Source organism: Numida meleagris, unplaced genomic scaffold, assembly GCF_002078875.1.
Source record: "Numida meleagris isolate 19003 breed g44 Domestic line unplaced genomic scaffold, NumMel1.0 unplaced_Scaffold300, whole genome shotgun sequence".
Lineage (NCBI taxonomy): Eukaryota > Metazoa > Chordata > Aves > Galliformes > Numididae > Numida > Numida meleagris.
The window spans coordinates 82118-109314 of NW_018364543.1; the positions used below are offsets into that span (position 1 = coordinate 82118).

Consider the following 27197-nt stretch of genomic DNA (forward strand, 5'->3'; position numbering starts at 1 on the left):
AACTCTCTCTCTCAGCTTGGAAACAATCTATTTTTGTTTGGAGACTCTGTCTCTCATTTTCAAACTGTCTCTCCCTCTCTGGGATAGTACTGAATAAGGCCCAATAAGCATGAGCTAGGCCCCAAATGATTTGAGCCTCCTCAGATTCACCGGAGCTGCCACATCCTTGTCTCAAATATTCGCTTAGGCTCTCAGGATCTTCCAGGTGTTTAGGAGTTAAGTTCCATGACACCGGAGATGCCCGTCTCTTTAAGGTCTCTCCCAAGTCTCTCCACACTCCCTGCCACTCAGCATCCTCTGGCTTTAGAGAGGGCTTCCTCAAAAAATAGGTACTGAGTGAAATGACTAGAATGATGAGTAGTTGTAGTGCATTCAAGGAGATTAGCAACATGATCAAGTGAGCATTCAAAAAATGCATCAAAGATTCAAAGGAGAGACTGGGAGATGGTTTTAAAAGTTCTGTAAAATTAGCAGCTTCCTCTGGAGCTGTATGCCACATTGTATACAATGTATACAGATACCAAGGCATTTCCATCAATATTTTCAATTGCTTACATATACAAGAAGCTCCATAGAGCAGTGTGGCGAGCTTAATAAAGGCCCAGTACATTCTGAGCATTAAAAAAGAAATAATGATGGAATGCACTGTTTTAAAGAACAGTTTTAAAAGAGAAATCGACATCATTTTTTTTTTCTCTTTACAAAGACGGGCTAGCAGCAGCCAAAAAAAACAGGTTTACAAAAAGTGTACAAAAGTTTACAAAATATCCCAGAGTACTGGCAGTCCGCCTGGACTTTTCAAGGTCACGTTTGCAGTTACAGCACCTGCAGTTTTGATAACGAAGCTTTCCGAGAGCAGAGAAAGATTCGTTCTAAGAGCTAAAAAGCAGTCTTAGCTTTGTTCTAAAAGCTAAAAAAGCAGAATTTTGCCCTTAATTTTGCCTTAATTTTGCCTCAATTTTGCCTTAATTTTGCCCTTTGCATTCTCCACCAAAAATGTTGGGAAAAGCAGTTTGGGTCTTTCCAGCTTCTGGGAAGGGCAAACCTCTCTGTGGCACTGTTTTTGCCCAGGGACCTGGGTCCACTTGGTGGGTGATGCAGAAGAATGGGGATGTTCAGTGTGTATCACAAGGGAATTTTATGTTGGGGGAGTACAGTCAGTAAGTCTCTGTATATATAGGTATACATTTCTGTGTGTGTGTGTAATGCATGTTAATTATTGTTTGTTTGCATATGTATATTGACAAGATGTAGTGATATGGAATAAGGGGTGGAATGTCATGGTTTTATGGTTTTCAGTTATTGGTTTTCCACATCATAACATCATGTAGTGAATGTACCTGGTTCTCAGCAGAGAAGGACTACTACAGTCCGCACGGTACTTTGCTCCTCTGTTACCATTTTCCAGCCGGAGGGAAAAGATAAAAACTTGCAGATCACGAGACCTCGTCCCTTTTTCCGCCGTCTCTCGTCCTGGCAGCACCTCGCTCTCCAGCCGCCTTATCATCGGTATTAGAGTAAGGCCTGCCTTGATTTTGGGACATTCTCTCTCATTGTATTGTATTTATTAGCTTAAATTGTAATTATATTGTATCATAGTGTGTTGTTTTGCATTCCGATATCTTATTTAGTAAATTAGTTTCTTTCTCCTCAGATTGTTGCCGCTGTTCTTTGCTCTCAGGGCCATCTCCTTACCCTTTTTTCCCTCTTCCCTTTTCCCAGGGGGTGTGCCCGTGGGTCCCCCATCCCCTTCGTCACGGAACCGGGCTGAACGCCCGTAAACCATTGACAACTAGCAGCAAGTTCCCTGCCACACGGTACGGCATTCCTTTTTCTTGCCTCCGGGAGAGCGTGGCAGAAGTCTGTGTCACATACAGAGAGTGAGGGTAAGGGGATCCCCGAGTAGGTACCCTACACGCGAGCAGGGAGACGTCCCGAGTGCATGGCGGGTTCCATGTTTGCCAGAGGGAACACGGTGAGGGGGTGCTTGAGAACAGCCCCCCAAGAGAAACGGGATTCGAGTCCCTGCTAAAAGGGGTGCACGAGTGTCATGCTTTTATGATTTTTGTCATCGGTATTCCACGTCGTACCGTCACGTAGGGCACTGGGAGTTAAAGAGTTAACGCTCCCGTCCCGGGTGCAGGCTCGGAAGAGAAGAACAACTACATACCCCGGGGGACTTGCGTTTCATTCAGAGGGAAAGATCAAACTGTTTGCAGAGCAGGAGCTGCCCCTTTTCTTTCCCTGTCCGGTCGTCTCGGCAGCGCGTGTGATCCCTCAGCGTCTCTCCTTCAGCATCAGAGTAAGGCCTTCGGTTTTTGGACACTCTCTCTCTCATTGTATTTGATTTCTTAGCTTCAGTTCCAATTGTCTTGTATTATCTTGTGTTATCTTGCATTCCGGTATCTTTTGTTTAGTGAGTTAGTTTTCCTCCTCAGATCGTTGCCGCTGTTCTGTTGTTCGGCCCACCTCCCATCTCCCTGCCCTTTCCCCTTTTCCCCTTTCCCTCGTCCCGGGGCGTGGGTCCGTGGGTCCCCCCGCCCCATTAGTCACGGAACCGGGCCGAACCGGCCCCTAAACCGCTGACGAGGAGAGATTCAAGACCCGCCGGCTTCGACGTCTTTGAGAAAGTAACGCCGTGAGGGGGTGCTTGAGGGATTCAAGGCCCCCAGGAGAAACCGAAGCGCTTGGTTTATTGGTAATCCATTGGTGTTGCGTTCTGGTTGCCGGCATTGTGATGTTGTATGTGAACACGGGAATGTGAGGATGACGGTGACGGCGCCCAGCTTTTTGTTGGCTCTCTCGGCGGTGTGCGTACGTGGCGAATCTGCGGATTGCGTTCAGCTTTGCCTTTTCCCTTTGTAGCTGCAGCAGTGTGTGTGCGCTGCGCGGTGTGCGGGCAGTTCGCGCAGTGCAGGCATTCCAGGGCCGGTTGTGGAAACTGCAGAGGAAACTTGTTGAGAGCTGTAATAAGTGGTGGATTGGAGCGACGATTAAAATCAGCGGTGGAAACCTGGGGTCTGTGGGAAAAAGAACAACAAGTGAAGCTCCCATCTCGCTGGGGATCTCGGTTATGGCTCTCCCTGGAGGAATTCGGTGTCCAGCCGTGCCTTGAGGGAGCCGGCAGCCTCAGTTAGCGAGCAATTTGCGGAGGGACAACTGTCCAGCATGACGTGTAGTTAGATTAAAGTGTGTTCAGATTGTTGTGATCGGCTGCAGTTTGCACCGGGCCGAGATAGAGGAGTACTGGAACAAGAAACCGCCGCGCCGCTCCCCCCCGCCTTCCCCTCCCCCCTTCACCCCCGCGTGGCTCGCAGGGCGCTCAGAGGGAGAAAGAGCCGGGGGAGAGACACTGCAAGCTGCTGCTGTAAAGCAGCGTGCTACCTCGGGGAGGGGAGGAATGCACTGGAAGCGAGATTGTCCTTATCTGCAGAGATCTCGGAAACCCGATATCTCAGGGTTAGCATTGGAAGCCTCCGTGGCTGGAGAGGAGACTGCAATGGAGTATTTGGGAGACACTGTTGGTTTTTGAATTTACCAGGGGCACTGAAGCCCTTAATTGGTCGAGATTGGTAGGAGGAATTAGAGGGAAAAATACAGTTTTAAAGTGGGGTCTGTCGTAGGCAGGAGAAGTGCCTGGAAGATCTGATGCAGTTTGTAATAATGAGAGTTTGGAAAGTTGAAAGAAAAACGAAAAAAAAGAAACCAACCAAGAGAGGCTTGGGAAAGGCATAGGCCAAGACAGCCCAGCAGCCTATAGGCAGGCAGACTTTTGTGAGCTCCCACGACAAGCCGGCTGCAGGTACCGATTGGTACTGGTGGATACTTGATCAGGATGGCCGTAAGCTTATCCCTGTCGCATCAGGGAAGCAAGGGAAGTAGTAAAGGTTATGCTAAAAGAAATTATCTCTAGATTTGGGGTACCAGTAGGGATAATGCCAAAGGTGAGAGTAACAGATCGGTTAACTGGGATAATACAGGGCCAAGTACCCCCCAAAGTCAGGAAAGAAGTGCTCAGTCCACCAATAGAAAGACCTAGTAGTTTTCCCTCATTTGTCGGGTGGTTAATTCCCTGTTTGGGAGTTGCAGAACTGGAGAAGGCTCTAGTAAATATCTCAGCAGTTATGAAACACCTCGGAAATGAAACATTAGATGCTATTATTGCCCTTAAAGAAGAAGTCCAAAGCTTAGCCAGGGTGGTATTGCAGGTGTTGCAAAATAGGATGGCTTTAGATATGTAGTTAGCTGCACAAGGAGGAGTTTGCGCAGTAGTAAATGCTAGTTGTTGAGTTCATAGGAGCAGACATATGTAGGATACGGCACCAATCTGAAATGCTGCATCTAGAAAGCCAGGATGATGTAAGGTGAAACCAAAATGACTTCCTGGCTTCCCAGATTGGATTGGTTAAAGAAGTTATTTGTGGGGATGGTTTGTGTAATAGCTATATGTATCCTTGCTTGTTGCAAGGTCCAGTGTTGGAAAATGAAATATGAAAGGTCAAGGGTGATGAGAATTAGGATATAAACATCATAATCCCCAAAAAGAAAAGGAGGGCTTGATATGAGGATCAGAGGGCTGGAGCACCTCCCCTATGAAGAAAGGTTGAGGGAACTGGGCTTGTTTAGTTTGGAGAAGAGAAGGCTCCAGGGAGACCTCATTGTGGCCTTCCAATACTTGAAGCGAGCATATAAATAGGAGGGGGAACGATTGTTCACAAGGGTGGATAGCAATAGGACAAGGGGGAATGGTTTTAAACTGAGACAGGGGAGATGTAGGTTAGATATCAGGAGGAAGTTCTTCATTCAGAGGGTGGTGACACACTGGAACAGGTTGCCCAAGGAGGTTGTGGGTGCCCCGTCCCTAAAGGTATTCAAGGCCAGACTGGACATGGCTCTGGGCAGCCTGCTCTCGTGGTTGGCGACCCTGCATTCAGCAGATGGGTTGAAACTCGATCTTTGAGGTCCATTTTCATCCCAAGCCATTCTGTGATTCTATGATTCTATGATATAGGTTGGTTAGCTTAGCCATCGTGTTTAAAAACCCATATATTCATTTAGCAAAAGGTTTGGGAAGTATTTGATGGACAGTGGGCATATTTATTAGAACATGCTCGAGCAATCCCTGGAGTGTCCTTGGAGGCCTGAGATGAGGAACAGCTGCTGTGTTGCAAGGTCGAACATCTATGCCTCCAGGTTGTGCTTTACGGGACTGCTAACCACTATCTAACTGCAAGAATGCCTATGTGATGATATCCGCTGTCCAATTAGCAGTGTTGTAGCGCGCGACGCCTACCTGATGCTCTATAAATGTTGTAATAGAATTGCAATAAATTAAGCACAACGCAATAACCATGTTGGTACAGTGGGTGACTTCGGCGTGCGCATTGCGACAAAACGGAGTCTGTAAGTGATAGTTTGAAACTTGCCATTTCAGCTTTAGCTGGTGAACAGTCTTGTTTTTCCTCAATAATTTTGCACTGGGGACATAATAGAGCACTTGTATCTTCTGCCTCAAAACGTGCAAGGCCATTTTCCTCGGGTTCCACATACACTGTTTTGGGAAAGTGGCTCACTGTTGCCTAGTAAGCCATGGAAATCTTTCAAACTGGGGAAAAGTGGATGGCAGTGGGTTCAAGGTTTCAGTGATGAAGCTGATGGTGAAAAAAGGGGAAGAAGTAGGTGAAAGAAGAAGTAAAACTCAACCACTCTAGATACCACTGAGCATGCCCAAAGGGACACGAGCACTTATCTATGAGACCTTGAAAAAGAATGAATATGTGTGCCAGTGCACTGCTTACGTACGTCTTAACTGTGTAGATGTAGAACCTGAACTGTGAGAGGGTGGCTTGCTTGTCAAGTCGCCCAGTGCGCATCGTGAGGATTGAAGGAATGCCACTTTCTAACACCACACTGGAGTTAGAGTTTTCTTCCCGGATTTTGGATGAGTTATCTGCAGTAATGCTATCTGCAAATGTAAAACCACACCGGGTTCTCGTAGAAATGCATCCTTTTCAAATGGACACAGGCACAGTATCAGGGGCTTCTTCAGAATGCAGTTCAGAATAACAGATTTTGCTGAGTGCCAGGACAAATGCCTTGGGCTTTGGTGGTGTTGCTCTCACAAGTAAGAGCTTTGTTTTTTTGCATGCAAGGCACGCACTAACATCAACAGTTTGCCATTTGCTTCCATTTTGTTAGGCCCACTCTCGATGTCTTCATGAATCAAATGTTGCTCTATTTCTTCGTCGTCTTCATTATTTTTCTCCAGTTCATTCTGTGTTCTTTCAGACCACATCTAGAAAATGATGAAGGTTCTTCCCCTTCAGTGCAAGAATACATCTCTCTCTCTCTCTCTGTCCGCCCTACAGCTCACTCCACTTTACATCAGCTGTTGCCTATGCTCAGGTGTTGTGAACACCAAATAGGAGCAGTGGCATTATTCCAGCCTGTACTGGGAGAGCAGCATGAGCACAGTATTTGCATTGGCCATCCCATGCAGTGCTATAAAAGAAAAACAGAACAGAATGATCTCTGTGGGAAAGTCTGAACATGAGAAAGAAGAATGAATCCGGAATGCCTTAATTTTTATGTTTAGCACCACTACAGTTCAATAAGTGGGCTGTGAGGTGTAGTGAATATGATAAGCACAGCACCAGCAGGCGGTAATCTGACCGTCACAGGCTGCTTTGAGCACAAGGCTGTCAGATATTCTCTCTTCCCAGTGCATGAAGCTCTAAACTCAGCTTTGTTGTTGTTGATAACTTCAAGAAAGCCACTAGCACCTTTTCCAAGCCCTGCTGTGTGAAGGCAGTATGAGGTGCGCAGCATCCACTGAAGGTGTTTTGGGCAATTCTGCCCTTCCTTACATGTGGAATGTGAGCCATTATTGCTTTGGGTAGCATCAGCAGTAGGTAGATCTGAGAACCTCACTAACAAAATGCCCTTGCTAATAAAATCATTCACAGAGAGACTTGCAAACGAGATGCTTTCTAAGATCCTCAAACCATGGAGGTAAGGAGCTCAGCACAGCTGAATCCGCTCCTAGTCCCAGAGCTGGTCAGTGGTTTATGCTGGTGGAATCCCATGTGCGCAATCAAGCTCAGATATAATCCTATCCAATTTAACAAAGCTGAAAGCAAAGCAGCAGTCGGTACCAAGGATCCATATCAGCAAGGTGTCTTGATGCCAAGCACCAAGGGACCTCTGTGCAGGGGTAACCTGGAGAAGCACCCTTACTCGAGGGGAGTTGGCGTGGTGCAGCACTGGGCAGTGCAGGAGAGCGTGGTGGGTGCTTGGCCGCTCCCTGTTTGTGGGGTAAGATGAGTGACTCATTGACAGACCTTGTCTCTCTGCAGGTGCAGGCTCTATTGCCTCTCAGCTGTTGAAGCAGCTGTCTGCTCTCAGTTCTTCCAGGCCTCGGTCCCAAACAGCTTTGCGATGGTTAATCTGTTGTAGGCAGAGTGTTAGCAGTGCTGTTGCTCATTGTCTTCCTGTGCAAGGTGTCACGAGCAGGCCAGGCCGAAGGAGGGAGGTGGGAGCAAGAAAGAAGGGCAGAGGGCTGGAGCCCAGCAGCACACTGGCTTTGCTGTGGAGGAAGCATGGTCAGAGCAATGCTGCTGGCCTGAGTCCCAGCTGGCTTTTACCCCCAGGCAGTGCCCTGCATGTGGGCTGGGGAGGGCGGGGGTTGGACAGGGGTTGCTGCATTCCCTCACACCTCTCCTGCCATTTCTCTTGTCCCAGCAGGCTCCAGTTCAACTTTTGCCTTTCACCTGTGATCCTCCCAGCCTGCAGGAGAGCAGCAAATGGCCTCAGCACATCCATCTCAGGTAGGGGCTTGGGGGAAGTATCTGGGAGTGGGCAAGGGATGTGACTGCAGGGGGAGAGTGAGGTGCCCCCAATCAGCATCTGTGTGCTGGGAGAGAGAATTGGCTGGCACTGGAGTTTCTCTCCTCTCTGAGCCACTTCCCTGGGCCTTGGCTGTTCCCAGCAAGGAGCTCTTTGTTTGCAGGAGCCCGTGAGCTTTGCGGAGGTGGCCGTGTATTTCAGCAGGGAGGAGTGGGCGCTGCTGGACCCTGCACAGCGAGCGCTCTACCGGGACGTGATGCTGGAGACGTACCAGTCTGTGGCCTCGCTGGGTGAGGGCTCTGCTGCCTTTCCTTCTTATTAGGGCACCTCTGGCTGTGCAGAGTGAGCCTCTACAAGCAGGGCATAGAGTAAGTGCAGTGCTTTTACTTCTTGACTAACAAAAGAGCAATAACAAAAGAAACTCAAAGAAGCATGAGTTTCAGAAGGGATTAGTGCACCCAGCAGTGTGATGAAAGCCCCGCAGTCACTGCTGGCAAGCAGGCATCACCCTGTAGGGGAGGAGCAGCTCCCTACAAGCAGCCCTTGTGCTGCTGCACTGCACGCTGCCACCAGCTGCAGCACCCAGAAGACTCCCAGGTAACTGCTTTAGCATGAGATGTCCTTTACTATTCTGTTCCCTTAAACCTCTTGGAAGCCTTGGGCATGGAGCAGTTTGGAAAACAATGAACAATATTACCTGAAGTGAATGTTAAAGAACGTGTCTGTGCATAGTTTTCAGAGATGTAGAAGGCACTCTGGGCTCCAAAGGAAGGCAGTATGTGTTGGCCAGTGTCACTCAGAATCCAGCAGCGGTTTCACAGTGGGGAGGGACACATAGTGCAGTTGGTGGACAAGCAGCTCTTCCAGAATCTTGGAAATGCTCTCATCTCCACTCTTTCTATCAATTAAGCTCCACTTACCGTCCCCAAACCCGTGGTGATCTCGTTGCTTGAAGGAGGGGAAGACTCCTGGATCCCAGATGTGCGCAGCCCCATGGAGATGGCAGGAGAGCTCAGCCCAGGTGAGGTGGGGGAAAGGTTGGGCCAGGCGGAAGCCCTGTCTGTCTGGGCAGTATTTTGGGTAGTGTGTACTATTCCTGGATTTCCTCTGTCATGCAGCAGGAGATGGGATCACAGCTATAAAGGAGGATCTGCAGGAAAGCGGTGTGGCCGGGAGGCAGAGCGACTGTGCCTCAGTGGGAGAAACCAGAAGGGATGTCCAAGGGGTGGTGGAGCCAGGAGAGCACTTGAAGAAGGCACTGGGAGAGCATCTGGGAAATAGAGCGAGGAACCCCCAGGACTTCATCACAGGTCAAAAGCAGCATGAAGACCCGAGGAGCAAGGAAGTGTGCCAGAAGAGAAGGCAGAAGCCATGTGATGAGTGTGGGAAAAGCTGTGAAAGGTGTTCTGTCTGCTTTAAACACCAGTGCATCCATTCAAAGGAGAGACAGTGCAAGTGCCCTCATTTTGCAAAGCACTTCAAAGGGAGATCCACCATTACGTACCAGCAGAGCATCCACACGGGAGAGAGACCATACAGGTGCCGTGAGTGTGGAAAGAGCTTCATAAACAATTCTGAACTTGTTCGCCACCAGCGCATTCACACAGGAGAGAGACCCTGTAAGTGCCCTGAGTGTGGGGAGGGCTTCACAAGCAGTTCTAGTCTCACTTACCACCAGCGCATGCACACAGGAGAGAGACCCTATAAGTGCCCTGATTGTGGGAAGGGCTTCAAATGCAGCTCTGGCTTCACCTACCACCATCGCATCCACACAGGAGAGAGACCATTTATATGCCCTGAGTGTGGGCAGAGTTTCAAAAGCAGTTCCCACCTCAACTGTCATCAGCGCATCCACACAGGAGAGAGACCCTACAAGTGCCCTGAGTGTAGGAAGGGATTTAGAAGCAGTTCTGATCTCACTGTCCATCGGCACATCCACACAGGAGAGAGACCCTACAAGTGCCCAGAGTGTGGGAGGGGCTTCAAAAGCCGTTCTAACCTCAGCTCCCACAAGCACATCCACAGAGGAGACCAACCACAGCAGTGACCTGAGTTTGTGAGAACTTGCAGAAGCAGTTCCTACCTCGTGACCTACCCACACAACCACCCAGGACGCAGAGCCTGCAGTGTGGGAAGAGCTGCAGCTGAGCCCCAGCCTGCTCACCACCTGTGGCCTTCTGCAGTGATGAACCTTATGTGTCCTCCCCTGAACAGAGGAGCAGCTCTGGAGGTAAATTAAAATCCTGTTCCCCTCCCTCGCTGGCATGGGGATAACATGCATTGCTCTCTTTCTGCGGGAGGCGTTGTGTTGTGTGGATGTGCAAAGGAGAGTCCAGAGCAGGACGTGGCACAGCCCCTGGAAACCCTCTGCCCAGTGGCATATTTCTGCCATGCCTGTGCACATGGAGATGCCTGGGGAAGTCATCTCGCTTTCAGAGAAACCCATTTGCAGGTGAGGACCCAAAGGAAACCTCCACTGGACAGAGAAGTCACCGGGGAGGAAGAAAACATGTCTGCAGGGAGCGTGGAAGAGCTTCAGCAGGAGTTCAACCCATAGTGGACCCCAGTGAACAGACACAGGGGAGAGCCCCTATGAGCGTCTCAGAAGTGCCTTGAGTGTCAGAAGGGCTTTGTGCAGAATGCAGGGCTCCTCACTCGCAGGAGATGGCCCTCATGGAAGATGTGCTCCAAATGACCTGAGTGCAGGAAGAGCTTCAAGCACAGCTCCAACCTGATCGAGTTCCTGAGGATCCACTCAGGGCAGAGACCTTAGAAATGCCTGCACTGTGGGCAGAGCTTCATCCAGAGCCCAAACTTCCTTGCTAACCAAAGAAACTCTCTCAGCGTGCCCAGTTTTCTCTTCTGCTCTTCCTGCAAGCAGCTTTTTGAACCCATTTCCTGAGGAAAAGCAGCAGTGCAGGCATGTTCTGTGTGTCTGCGTGCATGTGTTCCTCTCAGTCATTTCTGAGTCTGCTGATGAGTCAGATACAAGGGTCAGGAGAACCAGAATGCCACTCTTGGAGGTTTACTGAAAATCACCTGCAGGTGGAAGGGAAAGGGGAGAATAAAGTAGCTGAGAGCTTTTGTTTTCATTGTGTTCTCACCCTATTTCCTAAAACAAAAGATAATGGGTGAATGGAGGACAGGGAAAGGTGGAGGGAGGGTTTGTTGTTGTTGGTGCTGACTCCAGGCCACTGCTTGCTTCTGGGGGAAGGCATGCCTGAAACCGAATCCCATCATCCTTCCTAAGCATGCCACACACTGGCTGTACTTGTCTTCTTGAATGGTTTGATCAGGAGCTCAGATCAGCTGTGAGACATCAAGGGCAGCCTGTTGTATGGGAGCAGGTGAGTCAAGGCCTGAGCCACTGATTGAGCAGCTGGAGGAAAGACCCAGTCAGCCCTGGGAGCACAGGTGAAGGCAAATCAAGTGGAAGCCTGGCTCCACCCCTCCTAGGTCTCATGGGAGGTCTGACTGCCCCTGGGGAAGGTTCTCTTTCTGGAGATCCCTCATTGGTGGTGCTTTTCCCTGTGAACCCCAAATCTTCTGGTACAGGTGCGTGATCTACTTTCCTTCCTTTGTTGCTCCTTTCTATTTTGCTGGTCTTTCTACATCTTTTGTAACATCTTTTCCTTCGTGTTGATCTTCCTGGTAGCTTCATCTGGTGAGCCAGGCAGACCAAAATACTAAAATGGCTTTCCTTTTGAACATCTTTAAGTGGGTCGGGGGGAGAATGTCATCCCTCTAGATAAAAACCCTGCCAGGGCAGATCCCAGGGTTTCTGGGTTCACTCTTATATGTATTGGCAGCCATAGTTGAAAAATGGGGTCCCTTGCAGGATAGTGGAAATATCTCTCAGTCCCCATCCTGCATGGCAGACTACTTCTATGGATTAGATAAAGGTATCCTAATTACAAAGGAACGCCGGCTGGCTGCATCCACTGTGGCATGGCCACTATTAATGGCAGTGAATCATGCAGGACTTTTGAATAATGCTTTAGAAGATGAGAACCAATTAGTGTGTGATCACATTGAGGAACTCGAGCAAGAGCTTGGTCTCTTGACAGGGTTGAAATCAAGTTTATCTCTGCCTTTAAAACAAATACAGATTATTGCATTGGAAAATACTCAGGCTTCTGAACTGGTGGACCTGGGTAATTCAACAGAAAAAATGTCAAGATTGGATCTTAAAGCCACACTTGAGGTGGATCCCTTCGAGATCCGACCTGTAGTGACACAAGAAACAAAGAAAATGCAGGATAGGCCAGGAGGGTTCCCCCTGAACAATGGCCCCCTGCCCAAACCCATCCCCATGTAACAGCTCACCCCTATACGGCATCTGAATTGATGGATTTGGTGCAAGGATTTCGGCAGAAACCAAGGGAAAGTGTACCGGCTTCGTTACTTCGATGATGGGACATGGGGACAGAGAGTGTTGTGGTCAATGGACCAGAAGTTGCCAAGCTCGCATCTGTTATGTTGCACCCTGCCCTTAGGCAATGACTGTCTGCCGCTGTGCAACATCATGAGGAGAATCATTCCCTAATGGATTGTTTGATGGCGGCATGCCATGTCACCTGGCCTAATAAGGCCGATATCCCGGTGCATGCAGGTTTATGGTCCTCCAAGGAGGACCTCCAAACATACATTTGCGAGCTAGGAATGAAAGAGGAAGCCTTTGAAAGTCCTGATTTAGTTAAACTCTCGGCTGGAATGAGGGACCTGATTTTTCAACAGGCACCCTCCCTCCATTATGGCACTTAGTATCTTAGTATCTATATTGAACCCCCTGGTGGCCTCAGAGGCTATGATTCAGCGGGCTGCCCAGTTGGTGGCTGCTCTGGAGGAGACGGAGCACTGTAGGGCAAGGCTTAAAGGCCTGATCCCCTGGTTGTCCTGCAAATGCCGCGTGATCTCCCTCAGGACAATCTGCTCCATAACCTTCCCCGGCACCGAGGTCAGGCTGACAAGCCTGTAGTTCCCCAGATCCTCCTTATGACCCTTCTTGTAGATGGGAGTCACGCTGGCAGGTTTCCAGTCTTCTGGGACCTCTCCAGTTGACCAGGAATGCCGATAGATGATAACATCTGAGGTCACAGTTAAGACCACCTTGCCAATTGAGGGGTGGGTGAAAGATCTGACCCACCTTCCGAAGACAGGGGTGGCCCAAGCACAGACAGTGGCACAACGGGTCGCCTGTCTCAGCCAGAGGAGTAGTTTGTCTTCATCACCACTGAAAGAAGAACTTGAAAAGATGTTAGGCCCAGTGACGTATCACAGCAATGCACCGAAAGAAACAGCAGTTACTCCACCGGAGAAGAGTCCCATTCAGGAGGGGAAATATCCCATTCCTGAATATGCCTGGTGTACAGACGAGTCCAGCAAGGGCAACTCAAGCAAGTGATGAGCAGTAGCATACCATCCTCTACTAAAACAATCTGGTTTGAAAAAAGGGATGGTCAGAGTAGCCAATGGGCAGAGCTGAGAGCTCAGTGGATGGTTATAACCAAGGAACCTGGTGATGGTATCCTGAATATCTGCACAGATAGTTGGGCTGTGCACTGGCAGCTCACTCTCTAGATTGCACAGTGGGCCACTCAGGAATGGACTATCCATGCCCCACCATCTGGGGCAGAGATACGTCGTTAGATATGTCGTTCTTTTCACATACGTGCAGATCTTCAAGGCTGTGCTGAGGATGCCCTCTGAGCAGGGACAGCACAAAGACTTTTCCACGTGCCTCCCTCACCTGGCCGTGCTCTTCTTGCTTGTCACCGCTGCTTTTTTTGCTTACTTGAACCCGCCCTCCATCTCCTCCTCATCCCTGGATCTGGTGGTGTCATTTCTGTACTCAGTGGTGCCTCCAGTGTTGAATCCCCTTCATCTACAGCATGAGGAACCAGGAGCTCAAACGTGCTTTGGGAAATGGTTTTCACAGATGTTTCCTAATTGTGATAAATATCCTGTTTTTCTGGACAGATGATTTCTTCCTACTTAAACTATGGAAGTTCCATTCCACCTCTAATTTCATTACTACTGTTCTTAACTTTATTTTCATTAGCATTTATTATGTTAGAGAAATATTTTCATTCTTTCTGCTTTTACTGAGGAATGAAACTGCTCTGTTGACACTTGGGGCTGTGTATCAAACACTACGTCACATCTCTTAGTATTTGCTTAATTAAATAGAATTTCTACAGTGCACTGCTTGATGTTTTGTCTCTTCTTCCTCAGCTGGGGCCAAGAATGGGGCTGATCATTTGCATCACTAAATGGCTGTTGCTCCATAGACTTGGGAGAGAAAATGGTCATTGCTGTTCTGTGAGCTATGAGAGACTGAGGGTAGGATTTACAAGTTACCTGTTGGTGCCTGGTTACAATGCTGAAAGGTCACTAAGGTTCATCCCTATTGCTGTTCCATATGTGACGGGGCAAAGGAAAGTGTCCAGGAGAAGGATGTTGAGCTTTCAGAGAGCACAGGGTTCTCCATGGGCATCGTGTAGCCAGGGTGGGCAGTGACTGGAGCCCCAAAAAGTGAAAGACTGCCCAAAGTGGTGTCACAGGTAAGGACAGTGACAAAGTAAGACATCCATAGACAAACAAGGACTCTGCAGTTCCTTTGGGATTCAGTGGGAGGCCAGCATGCAAAAGGAAGGGAAGGTGGAGAGGGATTCATGTGACCCTCTAGGAAGGACTTCCAGCTGCATCCAGAAAACAGGATGGAAACCTCTGGTGTTCCTGGGAATGTCCCCTAGTCTTTCTGAGCACCTGCCACTGCCATCAAACACAGTGAGCAGTATTAGCAGCAGCGATCCCAACCCAGCTGGCTCTGCTTCCCACATTGTGCAGCACAGGTCGTGTGGGATCACCTCATGGGCACACAGCCTGCTCCATCTGCTACTAACATTACCAGCTCAAGGCCCTGTGCAGAGCATGTGGAGCAGGCCAGGAAGAGCTGGAGAGATCAGAGAAGGGATGGGGATGGATCAGAGGGGAGCTGAACTTCTCTGGAATTTACATCAAATACTGGAGTTCATCAAATCCAAGTCAGGGACTATGATCTTGGTACACTAACGCACGCTGATGATGCAGAACTAGATATACTTGATGTCCAGGTGCTCCACAGGGCCTGGAAGTGTCTGAAGAAGGACTGGTGCTCTGCGCTGCCCATCTCTTTGTGTCACCGTCCATTCTGAAGGACAGCACACAAAGAAAGCCTGGGAACCCGGGTCAGGACTTCCAGTGACGGAATCATGACCCATCAGCCATGTCAGCTTGCTACTGTCCTTCTGTCCCAGTCCCCAGCACATCCTTGAGACAATCTCCCTTGCCTGTGTGCTAGTCTATACCTTAGTAGTCATCCCTAGACAACGGTCTCCCATATGGTTCCACCTAGAGGACGGTACTAAAGCTGAAACCAAGGGAAGAGTGAGCCTTCACCCGTGACCTCTCCATTATGAACACCTTTGCGAGCCCCTCAGAAGAACAGAATAGGCTGAGGGCATCCTGATGCACTTTACACATACACAGAGGCTCCCATCTCAGTACTGCTTTGTTTTTTGTTTTCATAAATTCTACTATTTTCCTTCATATTTTTTTTCCTTTTTTCCCCCCCAAAATAGGAAGAAATTCCTCTGTGCCTATGTGCAGCCAGTTCTCAGAGGGTGATTTGTTCATGTTTTTATGAAGGAACTGGAACACCTATTTGCAGACTTCAGTGGAGAAGTTTGCAGTGAGGAAAAATGTTGCAAGTCCCAGGTGGCTCACGGGGCAAATGAAGTGGAAGGGAATGTGAGGACTAAGGCTGTCCACGCTGTGATTTGTCTGCACCTACTTAGGAGACAGCTTGGGAAAATATAAAATGCAGAAAGCTTCTATCATTTCTTTGGTGAACAGAAAAGTAATTAAAAATACCCTTAAAAACTCCTTTGGGGCCACATGCTGCTTGAAATCTTCCTCTTTGACTACAACCTTGAAACCTCCCGAATTATCTGAACAAGTCTTGAAAACATGAGGAAAATGGCTCACTAGATCTTTCTTCACTGTAATGGGCCCCGTGGTGTATTTGGTGCTGAGTCCATGAACTTCAGATACTGAAGAGGAGACTGAGGTAACCACACAACGAAGGTAAAGCCAACAGGAAATCTGAAGTGTCCTGGAGCATTGTCTGTCCCCTGTGGACCAACCTTCCCATGCACTTGTTTGGGCAGATAATTGGAGGCCATGATTACAGGAAGGCAAAGGCCCTGTGCAGGTTGTTTTGATGCTGAGTAAAGCCCTTGGTTTGTTTGATGAAACAGAAAGGCCAAGCCGTAGCTTCAGCTCCTGGGATGGGAGCTCCTTTCCCTCACATATGGCCCAGGGCTCTTCCACTGCCACTGAAATGTGGAATAGTTAGGTCCTCTGAAGGAGAACGGTATGATACCTGCTGTCCTCCCTACAGGGCTGCAAGGAGGCAGGGAGACCCCAGTGTTATGACAACAACATAAATCCTCCTGAGCCTCAGTAACAGACACAACCACCACAGCCCAGGGGACAAAGACCTTGTTCTCTTGAGACTTTCCTGCATTGTCAGTGCTGTTGTTCATCTCCACCAGAGGAGGTCCTATGCTGCCTTACATCTGCCCCTGTATGGGAACTGCTGAGTCATGGCCTGAACCACTGATTGAGCACCTGGAGGAAAGACCCAGTCAGCCCTGGGTGCACAGGTGAAGGCAATTCATCTGTGCAACCAGAAGGGGGTGGAGCCAGGCTCCACCCCTCTTAGGCCTCATTTAAGGGCTGACTGCCCCTACGGAAGTATCTCTTCCTGGAGATCCTTCCTTGGTGGGAGCCTTTTCCTGCGAGCCTAAAATCTTCCATTCCGGGTGAGCGCTGTATTTTCCTTCCACCTTTTGTAATGCTATTTCCATTGCGTTAGTCCTTCTGATCACTACAGCCCCTTTTCACCTTTCCTGCTGTGGACACCTCCCTCGCCTTCCCAACACAAACTCACGCTGGCATTGCCTTACTTTAACTGATGCATTTCCACTATCACTTGTTCTTTGAGACACAATGGCATGGGCTGATGACAGATTTCTGCTAGGTAACCTCTGTCACCACAGCACTACACTTGGAGTGACATTTCCCTTCTCCCATGACCACTCTCCACCTTCCAAGCTACACTTTGTCCCAGTTTTTCTCTTTCCTCTTATTTCCCATCACTAAGTAATTCTAGAATCATAGAGTCGTTTGGTTTGGAAGAGACCTTAAAGATCAGCTAGTTTCCACCCTCCTGACATGGGCAGGGATCCCTTCCACAATTCTAGGTGTCTCAAAGACACATACAGCCCGGCCATGATCACTCTGAGTGTTGGGGCAACCACAGCTTCTCTGGGTAGCATTTTCCAGAGCCTCACCACTATCACAGGAAAGAATTTCTTCTGAATATGTCACCTAAGTCTATGCACTTCCAGGTTAAACCTGTCATCCCTTCTCCTGTCACTACGCTCCCTGATAAAGAGAATGGACTTCCTCAGACATGGACAAAGCTGAGGTACTCAATATGAGCTTTGCATTGGTCTTCACTGGTGGTCAGGCTCCCCATGTCTGCCAGGACCCTGCATCTCTAGAGGAGGGTGAGAGGAGCGGATTCCGTCCCACTGTAACAGTGGAACAAGTCCAAGACCTCCTCATGAAACTGAATGCATATAAGTCCATGGGGACAGATGATATGCATCCCAGGGATCCGACTGCAAAAAGGGAAACAGTACTTCCTTATTTAAGAAAGGGAGCAAGGATGACCTGAGGAACTACAGGCAAGTGAGCCTCACCTCTGTGCCTGGGAAGATCATGGGGCAGATCCTCTCCACCCGGCTCTTGTCCCCCTCCACTCAGCTCTTGTGAAGCCCCACCAGGAGTACTGCATCCAGGCCTGGGGCCCCCAGCACAAGAAAGATGCCAACCTCTTGGAACGTGTCCAGAGGAGGGCCCCCAAGATGATCAGAGGCCTGGAGCACCTCTCCTATGAAGAAAGATTGAGGGAACTGGGCTTAGTTAGTTTGGAGAAGGGAAGGCTCCAGGGAAACCTAATTATGGCCTTCCAGTACTTGACAGGAGCTTATAAAAGGGAGAGGGATCAACTGTTTACATGAGTTGATAGTGATAGGACAAGAGGGAATGGTTTTAAATTAAGACTTATATGGATTAAGAACTGGTTGGCTGGTTGCAGCAAAAGGGTTGTGATCAATTTTCTATGTCTGGGTGGAGGCCGGAAACAAGCAGTGTCCCTCAGGGGTCAGTCTTGGGACCAGGGATCTTCAACATCTTTATCAGTGACACAGACGATGGCATTGAGTGCACCCTCAGCAAGTATGTAGATGACACCAAGCCGAGTAGTGCAGTCAATACATTGGAGGGAAGGGAAGCCATCCAGAGGGACCTGGACAGGCTGGAGAAGTGGGCCCATGTGAACTTAATGAGGTTCAACAAGGCCAAGTGCAAGATGCTGCACTTGAGCCAAGGCAATCCCAGGTATTGATACAGACTGGGGGAAGAACTCCTTGAGAGCAGCCCTGTGGAGAAGGACTTGGGTGTCCTGGTGGATGAGAAGCTGGACATGAACCAGCAGTGTGCGCTGGCAGCCCGGAAGACCAACCATGTTCTGGGCTGCATTAAAAATGGGGTGGCCAGCAGGGAGAGGGAGGGGATTGTCCCCCTCCATTCGGCTCTTGTGAGGCCCCATCTGGAGTACTGCGTCCAGGTCTGCGGCCCCCAGCACAAGAAAGATGCAGAGCTCTTGGAATGGGTCCAGAGAAGGGCCCCCAAGATGATCAGAGGTCTGGAGCAACTCTCCTATGAAGAAAGATTGAGGGAACTAGACTTGTTCAGCCTGGAGAAGAGAAGGCTCCAGGGAGGCCTCGTTGTGGCCTTCCAATACTTGACAGGAGCTTATAAAAGGGAGAGGGAACAACTGTTTACATGAGTTGATTGTAATAGGACAAGGGGGAACAGTTTTAAACTAAGACAGGGGAGGTTTAGGTTAGATTTTAAGAGGACGTTTTTCACTCAGAGGCTGGTGACGCACTGGAACAGGTTGCCCAAGGAGGTGGTGGATGCCCTGTCCCTGGAGACATTCAAGGCAAGGCTGGATGTGGCTCTGGGCAGCCTGGTCTTGTGGTTGGCGACCCTGCCCACAGCTGGGGGGTTGAAACCAGATCATCTTTGAGGTCCTTTTCTACCCAGGCCATTCTGTCATTCTATGACCAAGAGTCCATCACCATCCTTCATACCGGTTCCCTTTAGGCACCGAGAGGCTGCCTTGAAGCCTCCCCAGAGCCTTCTCTTTTCCACCCCAAACAACACCCAAACACCAGCTCTCAGTCTTTCTCCATAGGAGAGGTGCTCCAGCCCTCTGAGCATTCTCATGGTCTCCTCTGGACTCACTCAAACAGTTCCATGTCCTTCTTCTGCTGGGGATCCCTGAGCTGAATGCACTACTGTAGATGGGCTCTCACTAGAGCAGAGAATGTCGTGAGAAGCGTCTCCTTTGACCTGCAAGCTACGCTTCATTCAGCGTAGCCATTATACTGTTGATTCTTCTGGGCTGCAAGAACACGCTGCTGGTTCATGTCGAGTTTTTCATCAACCAACAACTTCAAGTCCTCCTCTTCAGGGCTGCTCCCAATCTATTCTCCACCCAGCCTGTATTTGTACTAAGGATCGCCCCAACCTAAGTATATGACCTTGCACTTGATCTTATTTCACTTCATGAGGTTTTCACAGACCCAACCCTGTCACCAAAGGTGTTAAATAGTGCATGGCCCAGAACAGGCCCCTGAGGCACACCATCAGACTCCACCTGCCCATGGAGCCATTGACCAGAGCAATCTGAATGTGACCATCCAGCCAATTCCTTATCCACTGAGTGATCCACCACCAAACCCACATCTCTCCAATTTTGAGACAAGGGTGTCGTTAGGGACAGTGTCAAATACTTTGCCCCAGTCCAGGTAGATGGGAAACATCCTCATCCCAGAATCCTCCCTTCAGGCAGAAGGGAAGGGGGAACAGGCTGCCCAGCAGGCACACGGAGGCCTGGACCTTGGGTGCAGGGAGGGAACCAGGAAAGCCAAAGCTCAGCCAGGGCTGGAACCAGCCAGAGATGGGGACAGAAATCAGAAGACATTCTCTAAATACGCTTTCAGCAGAAGGAAGACAGCTAGGGGAAACATGACCCCAACGCCCAGTGGAACAGAGGATGCAGTGGAAAGGACAATAAAAATATGGAAGATCCTCAGATGCAAGCTTCCTCTCTGAAATGGTATAGCAACCAGAAAGATCAACACAATGGAAAAAGGCATTACAAAAGAGGTGGAATGACAGAAGGACCAGCATGAGAGATGCTGGTAGAGAGATGGGCCTAAAAACAAAACAGCAGCAACAATCTGAGGAGAAATAAACTAATTTACTAATTAACATATCGGAATGCAAAATAATATAATACAGAATAATACAATATAATTGGAATTGAATCTAACAAATCAAATAAAATGAGAGCAAGTGTCTGTAGCGATCAGAAGAACCAACATGATGGAAAAGGCATTATAAAAGAGGTGGAAGAACCAGCACTAAAGCAATGTGCTACAAGGGAAGGGAAGTATCAGAAGATTCTGGGTACACAGGAAAAAACTCCACCAAGGACGGGTCTCCAGAAAGAGATCCTTTCCCAGTGGCAGTCAGCCCTTCAGTGAGGCCTAGGAGGGGTGGAGCCAGGCTTCCACCTGATTTGCCTTCACCTGTGCTCCCAGGGCTGACTGGGTCTTTCCCCCCAGGTTCTCAATCAGTGGTTCAGGCCATGACTCAGCAGTTGCCATACACTCCATCCCTTAACGGCATGAACCAATGACTGAGTCAGCTGATGGCTGAGCCTACCCTGATACAGGGATCCAACACACCGCAACACTTATACAACTGCCCATCACAATGTAGGTTGACACAATGTAAGACAACTGATGATCAGTTCGTGGTTGAGGTTCATGTCCTCTCATGGGCCAGTGCTCGATGGTGTTACTGGAGGCATGCAGTTGTTTGGTGCAGGTCCATCTCATGTTCCACCAATCCCACATAGGCCATCACCGGGTGTCGTGCTTGATCTCACAGTGACACTGGAACGCTCCGATGACATTTTGCTCCTTCTGGTGATCCTAGAGACTCAAAAAGACTCATGGAGAGTAGAACAGATGTTTCAATGGTACCAAGCGGGGGAGGTCTGCCTTCCACGGCAAGATACAGGTCGTATTCCTGTCCTGAGTCAACACTTGGGCTTGCACTGGGGCACGTCCTGGCCATCTGTACCACACCCTTTGGCCAGATATCTGTGGCTGCATAACTATATCAGGCATCAAAGGGGGGGTCCTGATCTGCCATAGGGACACGATGAGGGTCCCCTTAGCAATGAAGACCGGAGTGTTGACCATGATGTCAGTAGGCCATGTACCAATCACTGGAGGGACTACTGAACCTCTCACCTCCAATAATCTCCCCCAAGGTGCAAGTAGGCCACACCACCTTGGTCCTACTTGCACCTTCCAAGGCCATTCTATTCTATGGTACCAGGTTCTAGGTTCTCAGGGGCAGGGAGCAGAAGGTTATTTTCATTGCCAATTTGCAGTCTTACCCAATTACCGGTGGCCGAAATATGGATCCTGTAAGGGGACGTCCACGTTGTCTGGTAGCATCTTCTGGGCACTGGGTCGGCCGTCTCCAGGCCTTTCATTGAGTTCCCACAGGGTTTCACAGAGTCTTTGTCCATCCCTGCAGGGACTGAGAGTCTGCCTTCAGGGCAGCCTTAAGAATCCCGTTACAACATTCAATGAGGCCTGCCCCCATCAGATTGTATGGCAGGTGGAATCACCACTCAGCGTTGTTTTCTTCTGCCCAGCATTGTATCATTGTGCCAGTAAAATGAGTTCCATGGGACATTTCCCCTCCTGAACGGGACTCTTCTCCGGTGGAGTAACCGCTGTTTCTTTCGGTGCATCGCTATGATACATCACCGGGCCTAAGATCTTTTCAAGTTCTTCTTTCAGTGGTGATAAAGACAGACTAATCCCTTGGCTGAGATAGGCGACCCATCATGCCACTGTCTGTGCTTGGGCCACCCCTGCCTTCGGAAGGTGGGTCAGATCTTTCACCCACCCCTCAATTGGCAAGGTGGTCTTAACTGTGACCTCAGATGTTTGGGTTATTGGCTCTACCGCCTGTAATGCAGAGTAGGAAGCCAATAACTGTTTTTTCAATCACACAGTACCTTTCTTCTGCTCTGTGCCAGACCTGAGACCTGAACTTGATCGGGGTCTGAACAGAACTCTGGCGTTGCCACAGGCCCCAGCCAAAGCCATCCTGAGTGAAATGAACGTCCAATTTGGCTGGGAGGACAGGATCAAATACACCAAGTGCCTGGGCTTGTTTAACAGCCAGTTGCACCTGTTGGTGACTGAGAGGGAACTTTTTACATGAGTTGATAGTGTAGGACAAGGGGGAACGGTTTTAAATTAAGACAGGGGAGGTTTAGGTTAGATTTTAAGAGGACGTTTTTCACTCAGAGGCTGGTGACGCACTGGAACAGGTTGCCCAAGGAGGTGGTGGATGCCCTGTCCCTGGAGACATTCAAGGCAAGGCTGGATGTGGCTCTGGGCAGCCTGGTCTTGTGGTTGGCGACCCTGCCCACAGCTGGGGGGTTGAAACCAGATCATCTTTGAGGTCCTTTTCTACCCAGGCCATTCTGTCATTCTATGACCAAGAGTCCATCACCATCCTTCATACCGGTTCCCTTTAGGCACTGAGAGGCTGCCTTGAAGCCTCCCCAGAGCCTTCTCTTTTCCACCCCAAACAACACCCAAACACCAGCTCTCAGTCTTTCTCCATAGGAGAGGTGCTCCAGCCCTCTGAGCATTCTCATGGTCTCCTCTGGACTCACTCAAACAGTTCCATGTCCTTCTTCTGCTGGGGATCCCTGAGCTGAATGCACTACTGTAGATGGGCTCTCACTAGAGCAGAGAACGTCGTGAGAAGTGTCTCCTTTGACCTGCAAGCTACGCTTCATTCAACATAGCCATTATACTGTTGGTATTTTCTGGTACCCCTGCTCTTTTGGTGGGATTTTGAAATTCTTCGTTGTCCCTTACTTGTTTCTGTAATTGAAGCAAAACGTGATTAGGATGGAAATCCATTTGGGACCCGATCGGGGTGTGTGTGGGGCAGTTTTTCTAGTTTTAAGAACTGGATATACCTCAGCCCCTTCCACTCTGCTAATATTACATCTTGCCCTTGAGCGCTCCGTCTCCCCCAGAGCAGCCACCGACTGGGTGGCCTGCTGAATCATGGCCTGTGAGGCCACCAGGGGGGTTCAATATAGATAGTAAGTGCCATAATGGTGGGAGGGTGCCTGTTGAAAAATTAGGTCCCTCATTCCGGGCAAGAATTTTACTAAATCTGGACTTTAAAAGCCTTCCTCGTAAATCTCCTCCTTCATTCCTAGCACACAAATTTATGTTTGGAGGTCCCCCATGGAGGTCTTATTAGGCCAAGTGATACAGCATGCCACCATCAAACAATCCATTAGGGAATGATTCTCCTCATGATGTTGCACAGTGGCAGACAGCCTTTGCCTAAGGGCAGGGCGCAACATAACAGATGCGAGCTTGGCAACTTCTGGTCCACTGACCGCAACACTCTCTGCCTCCATGTCCCATCATCGAAGTAACGAAGCCGGTACACTTTCCCTTGGTTTCTGCCGAAATCCTTGCACCAAATCCATCAATTCAGACGCCGTGTAGGGGCGAGCTGTTATATGGGGATGGGTTTGGGCAGGGGGCCACTGTTCGGGGGCACGCCTCCTGGCCTATCCTGCATTTTCTTTGTTTCTTGTGTCACTACAGGTCGGATCTCGAAGGGATCCACCTCAAGTGGGGCTTTGAGATCCAATCTTGACATTTTTTCTGTTGGATCACCCAGGTCTACAGGTTCAGAAGCCTGAGTATTTCCCAATGCAATATTCCATATTTGTTTTAAAGGGAAAGTTAAACTTGATTTTTTCCCTGTCAAGAGGCCAAGCTCTTGCTCGAGTTCCTCAATACGATCACGCCGGAGTCGGTTCAGATTTTCTAAAGCATTATTCAAAAGACTTGTGTGATTCAGTGCCATTAATAGTGGCCATGCCACAGTGGATGCAGCCAGCCGGCGTTCCTTTGTAATTAGGATACCTTTATCTAATCCATAGAAGTAGTCTGCCATGCAGGATGGGGACTGAGAGATATTTCCACTATCCTGCAAGGGTTCCCATTTTTCAACTATGGCTGCCAATACATTAAAGGGTGAACCCAGAAACCCTGGGATGTGCCCCGGCAGAGTTTTATCTAGAGGAACAATGTTCTCCCCCTTGACCCACTTAAAGATGTTTAAAAGGAGAGCCATTTTAATATTTTGGTCTCCCTGGCTCAACAAAAGTAGCAATTGGAAAGACCATCATGATGGAAAAAGGCATTACAAAAGAGGTGGAAGGACCAGCAAAACAGAAAGGTGCTACAAAGGAAGGGAAGTAGATCACTCACCCGCATCAGTACATTCTAGATACACAAGGAAAAGCACCCCCAAGGAGGGATCTCCAGAAAGAGATCCTTCCCCAGGGGCAGTCAGACCTTCCATGAGGTCTAGCAGGAGCCAGGCTCCAGCCCTTCAGGTCACACAGTGAATTGCCTTCACCTGTGCTCCCAGGGCTGACTGGGTCTTTCCTGCAGCTGCTCAATCAGTGGCTCAGGCCTTGACTCAGCTGTTCCCATACACCAGCCTACCCTTGGTGTCTCACAGCTGCTCTGAGCTCCTGATCAAACCANTGCCATTAATAGTGGCCATGCCACAGTGGATGCAGCCAGCCGGCGTTCCTTTGTAATTAGGATACCTTTATCTAATCCATAGAAGTAGTCTGCCATGCAGGATGGGGACTGAGAGATATTTCCACTATCCTGCAAGGGTTCCCATTTTTCAACTATGGCTGCCAATACATTAAAGGGTGAACCCAGAAACCCTGGGATGTGCCCCGGCAGAGTTTTATCTAGAGGAACAATGTTCTCCCCCTTGACCCACTTAAAGATGTTTAAAAGGAGAGCCATTTTAATATTTTGGTCTCCCTGGCTCAACAAAAGTAGCAATTGGAAAGACCATCATGATGGAAAAAGGCATTACAAAAGAGGTGGAAGGACCAGCAAAACAGAAAGGTGCTACAAAGGAAGGGAAGTAGATCACTCACCCGCATCAGTACATTCTAGATACACAAGGAAAAGCACCCCCAAGGAGGGATCTCCAGAAAGAGATCCTTCCCCAGGGGCAGTCAGACCTTCCATGAGGTCTAGCAGGAGCCAGGCTCCAGCCCTTCAGGTCACACAGTGAATTGCCTTCACCTGTGCTCCCAGGGCTGACTGGGTCTTTCCTGCAGCTGCTCAATCAGTGGCTCAGGCCTTGACTCAGCTGTTCCCATACACCAGCCTACCCTTGGTGTCTCACAGCTGCTCTGAGCTCCTGATCAAACCATTCAAGAAGACAAGTACAGCCAGTGTGTAGCATGCTTAGGAAGGGTGAGGGGGTTGAGTGTCACACATGCCTTCCCCCAGAAGCAGCACCACCAACAAACCCTCCCTTCACCTCTGCCTGTCCTCCATTCACCCATTATCTTTTGTTTTAAGGAAATACTGTGAGACCACAAGGAAAACAAAAGCTCTGGGACAACTCAGCTACTTTATTCTCCCCCTTCCCTTCCACCTGCAGGTGATTTTCAGTAAACCTCCAAGAGTGGCATTCTGGTTCTCCTGACCCTTGTATCTGATTCATCAGCGGATGACTGAGAGGAACACATGCACGCAGACACACAGAACATGCCTGCACTGCTGCTTTTCCTCAGGAAATGGGTTCAAAAAGCTGCTTGCAGGAAGAGCAGAAGAGAAAACTGGGCACGCTGAGAGAGTTTCTTTGGTTAGCAAGGAAGTTTGGGCTCTGGATGAAGCTCTGCCCACAGTGCAGGCATTTCTAAGGTCTCTGCCCTGAGTGGATCCTCAGGAACTCGATCAGGTTGGAGCTGTGCTTGAAGCTCTTCCTGCACTCAGGTCATTTGGAGCACATCTCCCACAAGTGCACATTTGTAGGATTCCACACGTGGATCCACTGGAGTGTGGTGAGCTCCCAGCTCTGGACATACCTCTTCCTGCACTCAAGGCACTCAGAGGGACTCTCCCCTGTGTCTGTTCTCTGGGGTCCACTATGGGTTGAACTCCTGCTGAAGCTCTTCCCATACTCCCTGCAGGCACATTTTCTTCCTCCCCAGTGACTTCCCTGTCCTGCTGAGCTTTCCTTTGAGTCCTCACCTGCAAATGGGTTTCTCTGAAAGCGAGATGACTTCCCCAGGCATCTCCATGTGCACAGGCATGGCAGAAATATAGCACTGGGCAGAGGGATTCCAGTGGCTGTGCCACGTCCTGCTCTGGACTCTCCTTTGCACATCCACACAACACACTGTGTCCAGCTGAAAGAGAGCAACGTATGTTATCCCCATGCCAGGGAGGAAGGGGAACAGGATTTAATTTACCTCCAGAGCTCCTCCTTGGCTCAGGGGACACATAAGGTTCATCACTGCAGAAAGCCACAGGTGGTGAGCAGGCTGGGGCTCAGCTGAAGCTCTTCCCACACTGCAGGCTCTGACTCCTGTGTTGTTGTGTGGGTAGGTCATGGGGCAGCAACTGCTTTTGAGGGTTCTCACAAACTCAGGTCACTGCTGTGGTTGGTCTCCTCTGTGGATGTGCTTGTGGGAGCTGAGGTTAGAATGGCTTTTGAAGCTCTTTCCACACTCAGGCACCTTGTACAGTGGTACAAGCTCCGCCGTTGTGGATTTGCTGGTGGTATGTGAGCTCAGAACCGCATTTGAAGCTCTTCTCACATCCAGGGCATATAAATGGTCTCTCTCCTGTGTGCATGCGCTGGTGGCAAACGAGGTCAGAATTCTTTATGAAGCTCTTCCCACGCTCAGGGAACCTGTATGGTCTCTCTCCTGTGTGGATGCTCTGCTGGTACGTAATGGTGGATCTCCCTTTGAAGTGCTTTGCAAAATGAGGGCACTTGCATTGTCTCTCCTTTGAATGGATGCACTGGTGTTTAAAGCAGACAGAACACCTTTCACAGCTTTTCCCACACTCATCACATGGCTTCTGCCTTCTCTTCTGGCACACTTCCTTGCTCCTCGGGTCTTCATGCTGCTTTTGACCTGTGATGAAGTCCTGGGGGTTCCTCGCTCTATTTCCCAGATGCTCTCCCAGTGCCTTCTTCAA

General features: G+C 49.4%; 1 protein-coding gene across 1 annotated transcript; it reads left to right on the forward strand.

The window, feature by feature from the left end:
* The first annotated feature begins 1823 nt into the window (after nucleotides 1-1823).
* LOC110391124 (zinc finger protein 479-like) lies at nucleotides 1824-14049 on the forward strand. The gene is made up of 5 exons (XM_021382860.1): nucleotides 1824-2302; nucleotides 7744-7826; nucleotides 8009-8135; nucleotides 8756-8866; nucleotides 8964-14049. Exons 2-5 carry the CDS (start codon nucleotides 7803-7805, stop codon nucleotides 9890-9892), a joined length of 1191 nt encoding a protein of 396 aa, XP_021238535.1. The 5' UTR covers nucleotides 1824-2302; nucleotides 7744-7802; the 3' UTR covers nucleotides 9893-14049.
* Nucleotides 14050-27197: the final 13148 nt, after the last annotated feature.